The sequence below is a fragment of the Monodelphis domestica genome, chromosome 2 (assembly GCF_027887165.1).
Source record: "Monodelphis domestica isolate mMonDom1 chromosome 2, mMonDom1.pri, whole genome shotgun sequence".
In the NCBI taxonomy this organism is placed as follows: Eukaryota; Metazoa; Chordata; class Mammalia; order Didelphimorphia; family Didelphidae; genus Monodelphis; species Monodelphis domestica.
In genome coordinates, this window is record NC_077228.1 from 292,211,601 (window position 1) to 292,218,568 (window position 6,968).

General features: G+C 38.8%; 1 protein-coding gene across 1 annotated transcript in view; it reads right to left on the reverse strand.

Annotated features, from left to right (window-relative positions):
• Positions 1-3,953, reverse strand: part of ADGRF1 (adhesion G protein-coupled receptor F1) — a 44,711-nt gene extending 40,758 nt beyond the window's left edge. The window contains exons 1-3 of the mRNA XM_056814716.1: positions 3,845-3,953; positions 3,370-3,519; positions 1,022-1,195 (exon numbers count right to left, since the gene is read on the reverse strand). Of these exons, the coding sequence (XP_056670694.1) occupies positions 1,022-1,195; positions 3,370-3,519; positions 3,845-3,953 (433 nt within the window). The remainder of the gene's footprint in view (positions 1-1,021; positions 1,196-3,369; positions 3,520-3,844) is intronic.
• Between the last annotated feature and the right edge of the window lie 3,015 nt (positions 3,954-6,968).

Sequence of the window (6,968 nt, forward strand, 5' to 3'; positions counted from 1 at the left end):
ATAAAGAAGTGTGGGGAAGGAGGGTGCTAATAGCTAGGAAGATCATGAAAAGCTGCATGTAGAACAAGGTACTTGAGCTGAGTCTTGAAGTAAACCAGGAGTTCTAATACCTATTAAGGATAGTCAGCATAAAGAAAGAGAGACAAGAGATGGAGCACCCTGGATATGAAACACCAAGAAGGTCATTATGGTGAGATGGCAGAGGTTGTGGAGGAAAGGAATGGCAAGAAGAATGAAAAGGTAAGAAATGGCCAGTAGGAAAGAACTTAAAATGTCCAAGTGAGGAGTTGATATTTGATCCCATAGGTGATAGGCAGCTAATGGAGTTGAGTAGGTGGCACAGGAGGTTGATATGAAACTTGTATTTTAGAAGAAAAAATTACTTTGGCAGCTGGTTGAAGGATGAATTGGAGTGGGGAGAGGTTGGAGATAGAGAGATCAAATAGGAGGTGATTACAACAGTCTAGAGGAGAGATGATGGGGATGAGGTGTCTGTGTAAATGGAGAAAAGAAGATAAATGTGGGAATTGGGGTGATGATAAAAACCACCATGAGGACAAAGATGCCAGCAGACACAGTAACAAAATTGAAGCGTTTTCCTGGTGGAGCTATATCTATGCAAGGTCACAGATTTAGAGCTTAAAGATACCATAAAGATTCTTATTTTATAGATGAGAAACCTGAGGTGTAGAAAGGCAGAGTAACTTGTCCTCAATCACTCTTATAGTAAACAGGAAGAACTGAGATAAAAATCCGTTTCCTTTGACTTTCAATCCAATATACTTTGTGGAAACCATTCTGCCCAGCTATGGCTCTATCTTGACATTTTCAAGCTACTGCATTCTCTAGCTATCAATTATCCTTTAGGAATCACTGGTAGAGTAAGGAAGAAAATATTCTTGTCAAGGGCATCACAGGAAGAAAGAATATGAGCATTCTGCCTTCTCCCCCCCACAATCCTTCTCATATTCTTCCCACCAAGTGATGCCTCAGTGTTTCCTACAGAGCTTTATAGCCTTACTTGTCCTCTCACAGAAGGTGATGCTATCATGGAGATTGTTTGACTGACAGTCACAGCTTGGATGTGCCCCTGACTTGTTAAAATGGCATTTCCTGGGGTCCAGGCAAGTGTGAGAGAACCAGTGGTAACTGTCTTCACAAGCACATTGAAGGATTCCATTCAGGCTGCTACAATCTGCACATAAGGGGAAGGAGGAAGAGAATAAGAATTAAATATATTTTATTAAAATTAAATGTTTCCAAATTGTATGTAAAAACATCTTAACATTTTTTTTTTATTTTTGAATTCCCAATTATTTCCATCCCTTCCCCATCTCTTGGGAAGGTAAGCAATATGATATAGTTTTTACATGTGAAGTCACACAAAACACATTTCCATATTAGCCATAGAGCAAGTGTTTCTTAATCACCTATTGCGAATTTGTTGTTTAGTCATTCGATCATGTCCAGTTGTTTATACTCCATGGACTATAGCTATCCATAAGGTTTTCTTGACAAGGATACTGGAACGATCCTCCAGGGGATTCTTTTGTCAGACAAAGAGGTTAAGTGCCTTGCCTAGGGTCACATAACTGGAATGTGTCTGAGATTGGATGTTAACTCAGGCCTTCCTGACCACAGATCCAGTGCTCTATCCACTGAGCTACCAGATACTTACAAATATTATCTCATTGGAAGGAAAATTAGATTTTTTCATTAGGTCTGATATGCACAGCTCCAATCACTAATCATAGAATGTTTCATATGAACTGAATCAATGAAGTGGAAAGTCAACTAATTTTGGAGCCAGAGGATGAAAATTCAAATCCTGGCTCTTCCACTTACAACGTATGACTTCAGGCAAGCCCCTTAATCTTTCTGCTCTTCAGTTGTCTTAGATGTAAAAAGAGGATACTGGAATAGATGGCTTCTAAAATTCTTTCTAGTTAAAATCTGTGATCTTATGTTCCACCTAACTTAAGGAAGGGAGCCAGTTATCAAAGAAAGAAGGCTTCAAGGTAAGTAAAAGCTCAACTTATCAGATGCCTTTTTTACAACAGAGAAATCACAATCTTAGGGCAAGAATACATATATTCATTGGATATTGCTTGCCATGAAGGGGTGATGGACAAATGATTTTTATTAATTATGGGATTTATTTGGTGGCATCCAGATAATTTCTCTGCAGATAAGGAAATTCCCTTTGGTCATGAGGATATTCTCCATTTTTAGGGCTGACTTTGTTTCTAAGCAGAACAATCAGTTCTTACACTGTCTTGCCATGGTTTTATTGATCTCTACTTCTACTTGGCTCAGAATTCCCATGATTAGAGTTATTCTCTTAAGTCAGGCTATAAAAGTTGGGTTTTATAAGGCAAACATAAACATAAGCATAAGGGAAGTACCTGGAGGATCTCCTCATATATATTGCCATTTTCATACATTAATAATGAAGTAGTTTACTTATATTGACATAGAATACTATCCTTGCTATTAGGATATTGAAAGAGCAGCTTGGAATAGTGAAAAAAGTGTCTGATTTGGCACCATGAAGATTTGGGTTCAAATTTTCCTGTTAACTTTTACAATGGTGGAGGCTGGGGCAAGTTCTTCTCCTTGCCAAGTCCCAGTTTCATTATTTGTAAAATAGAAATTGAAGTACCTATTTCTTAATCTTGTTGTGAAATTCAAAATGATGTGTATAAAAAAGCCTATCACATAGTAAGGGCTTAATAAATGTTTGGTGATTATAAGTAACTAATTATATAAGGTAAAGAAGTTTCAATGGGGAAAAGAATGGAAGAGAAACCAGGGCTTGGCAGTCATAAGACCTAAATGATCAAGAAACAAGAAAAGCCACTACCTGGGAAAGTCAGGCCTTTGCAGGGCTTAGTGCCTTTGGGATTTGGGTAATCCTGGGGAAGTTGGAATAAAGTATGAAGGTTCTGGATCAAACAGTTGAGGCTTTGTAGATTAGGGTTCTGGAAGTGAAGAAGTTCACTTAAAATGTGAGAAGGGCAGAGTATGATAACTTAAGAACTGGAATGTTTCTTGGAAGTCATTAAGGCCAAGCTACCTTTCAGGTAAGAAAACTGAGCTGAAAGAGTTTAAGTGATTTATCTAAGGTTACATATTTATTAAGTTTGTAAGGCAGAACTGGAATTCACATCTTCATACCTCCAATCATGATGATCTGTCTACCATGCCACATAATAGCAGGTAAGTTTTATCCTCCTCTAAAGATATAGATAGATAGATAGATAGATAGATACCTATATCTATAAATATATACAAATGTTTAGGATCACCCACACTGATCCACCTCTACCCCCACCCCAGACCAATGCTAAAAAAAGAGTTTTAGCTCACATGTAGTAGCTTTCTTTCTGATGATTTCCAATGTCCCATTTGGCCAGGAATATTGTGATTTCAGGGACTCCAGAAAATTCTGTAAGTCCCTTTTTTCAGCTGAATGTTGATAGACTACTTGAAGTAGTAGTTCATATTCCTGTACCATGCCTAAAGGAAGAAAGAGGAAAGATCAGAATTTATTCTTGTTTCAGTCGAGATGGAATAAAGAACTGACTGTGAGGCATTTCATAAATACAAAGGGATGTTCAAAGATGATGCAATAATCTCAAAGAATCTTAAAATGTAAGATTTGAAAGAGGTCTTAGTGCTCAGCTGATCCAACTTCCACATTTTACCATTAAGGAACATGAGGTCATAAAAAGAGCTCCTTGTAATTAGACCTTCTCTAAATACAGGTAACCCTGCCTTTAATTAATGAGTTGAACTGGTGGCCCAATATGAGAAGGATGATCCAGACTTTTGCATTTCTCACCTCTGATGGTCATGCGTTGCCATCCCTGATCTGCAACATCCTCCATTAATCCTAGGTCACCACTCCTAAAAACCCCAAGCCACCAGACCTGCCATCCACAGGACACCATCACCCTGAGGAACCATTCCTAAGGTCTGCATTCTCCCACTATTGTTCCTCTGTTCTTGAATCTGGGTAAAATTCATTTGAGAGATAGAAGGGAAGGATGGTGCAAAGTTAGCAATACTCCTAAATTGTCTGTTATTTTATTAGGCTCTTGGAGATTGTGTACATAGCCTCATTAGTGCACTATTTTCCACTGCTACAAAATTTAATAGAGAAGGTAAATTTCTTGAGGGCAGGGATGACGGTGTTTTTATTTTCATGTCCTTAATTGTCAAGCAAATAGCCTTGGGATAGGTTGTTTTTCATTAATTCCTGATTCTTTGTGACCCCATTTTGGGGTTTTCCTGGGAAAGATGCTGGAGTGGTTTGCCATTTCATTCTCCAGCTCATTTTACAGATGAGCAAACTGAGACAAGAGTTAAATGACTTACCCAGGGTCACACAGCTACTGTCTGAAGTCATGTTTTAATTCAGAAAGATGAGTCTTCTTGACCTCAGACCTGGTATTCTATCCACTGTGCCACCTATCTACCCTATGCCAAGTATTTTTTTGCTTGTGTCATTTTAACAGTCTCATTAATCCTATTTCAGAATCTCAAAATTAAACCACCTCAGAAAAATGTTTTAAAATGCATAAATAAAATATATATTATTACAATAATCTAGTTATTTTGAAATATAATTATCAAAATAATTTTTAAACACTAGTTCAGTGGGCAGCTAGGTGGCTCAGCAGATTGAAAGCAGGACTGGAGATGGGAGGTTTGATGTTCAAATCTGGCCTCAGATACTTCCTAGCTGTGTGACCCTGGGCAAGTCACTTAACCCCATTGCTTATCCCTTAATTTTTTCTGCCTTGGAACCAATGTAAAGTATTTATTCTGAGATAAAAGGTAAGGGTTTAAAAAAATATTGGTTCAGGGACCACATAAGAACCCTATCTTTATGCCAATGAAATTGCAGATCCAAGTTGTAGCCCTATGCCAATTGCATAAAGATTTCTTGTTATATTTCTATGGCTATCCAAGAAAATATGCTAAGCCTCATCCTCTTATCTCCTCTCCAAAATGGCTTATTAGAAATGCAATCATTTTAAGCATATAAAGACAATTGGCTTTTAAAACAAAAAAAGATCTGCTAGACAACAAAAAATCCTAAGGACTGGGATAGCTTAATATACTGAATTCTAGGTCTCTGGCATATTAAGTGTTCATTCTCTGCTATGTTGCACTCCTGGATACTCACTGTACACTCTCTGCTCCCCAAACACACACTATTTTTGACCCCAAATGAGAATATTTCTAAAAGGACTTGACTTTTAGTGGGATGTGAAACTCACCTTCATGTGATTTCTTTTTCACACCAAGGTCCTTTTTGGTTTTGAGACTCTTGTTTCTCTGAAAGGAAAGCATGATAAAGTTTTTAAGTCATGCCTTAGGGGCAGCTGGGTAGCTCAGTAGATTGAGAGCCAGGCCTAAAGACAAGATGTCTTGGGTTCAAATCTGACCTCAGAAACTTCCTATTTGGGTGATCTTGGGCAAGTCACTTAACCCCCATTGCCTAGCCTTTATCACTCTTCTGCCTTAGAACCAATACACAGTATTGATTCTAAGATAGAAGGTAAGGGTTTAAAAAACAAAACAAAAATAAATAAAAGTTATGCCTTTAATTAATTTTCTATGTTCCTTGACTCAGTTGAAATTATGGGTTCAACCTCTCAACAAAAGCAGAATCGAGATGTCCTTGTCTACTAGCAAGCAATATCTATATGGTCCCTCTCTACACATATTTGCCTCAAATAACCCCCACCAAACATGTCTGAAATAATAGAGTTTTATAGATAAAAGATGAGAAAGAAGTAATAATTCTCTTTCTCTCTGTCTCTCTCTCTCAATCCCTTTCTCTCTCTTTCTCTGTCTCCCTCTCTCTTTCCTTCTTCTCCTTCTCCCTCTCTCTCTGTCTCTGTTTCCTCCTTCTCCCTCCCTCTCTCCCTCCCCCTCTCTCTTTCTTTTCCTCTTCTTCTCCTTCTCCCTTTCTCTCTTTCTCTATCTCCATCTCCCTCTCTTCCCTCCCTCTCCTTCTTCCTCCCTGCCTCTCTCCCTCCCTCCCTCTCTCTTCCTTTATCTCTCTTTACCTCTTCTCCCTTTCTCTCTCTGTCTCTCCCCACCCTTTCTCTTTTTCTTCCTCCCCCCCCCTCCATTCATAATGAGAAGCTTAGAAGCACATTCTCTGACTCTAAGTCATGAGGTTGAAGTTAACTCAGTATTAGCTCTTGACCTCCATACTTTGGCCAACCAACTTAGTACCTACTCTGAGTCTGTTCATAGAAACCAAAATTTACAAAGGAACTCTACTCTTTTGGGGAGAAAAGAAATATTATTTATTTCCTGATTTAGAGTCCCAGATCATATGATTATCAGAATACAGACTTTAAACTGACAGGAACTCAGATGCTGGCTCCAAATAAGTGACGCTGGCTCACAACATGGGAGAAAGCACCTCCAGACACTGGACACTGGAAGAATGGGATTCTGTGGGAAATCTGAGCTTTCATAGAACTTTGTACCTCTAAGACATGGCTCTGTAGTAGCTCCTCAGCAGAAAGGAGAATTGACTTGGTCTCTTTAATTGGCAGACATAAGTAACTTGAGTTGGGTCTTATAGAAAGGTTTAGCATGTCATGGGGAAAATTTTGTTAATATACTTTACATATATTATCTCATTCATTCCTCATCCCTGTAAAGTAGGTAATATTATTGTCTTCATTTTATAGAGGAGGGGACTGTGGCTCATAAGAGTTAGGGGCTTGCCTAGGGTAACACAGTTGGGAGACATCTGAGGCAGGATTTGAATTCAGGACTTCCAGTCAAGATGGCGGCGTAGAAGCAGCGAAAGTTCAGACCTCGGAAACCCTTTCTTACTGATCGCAAACAGAGTGCTCCTAGGACACTGAAATTCAAGCTTAACAACAGGATAGACCTGGGGAACCCTCCTCCTGGACCTGGATCAAAAGGTACCA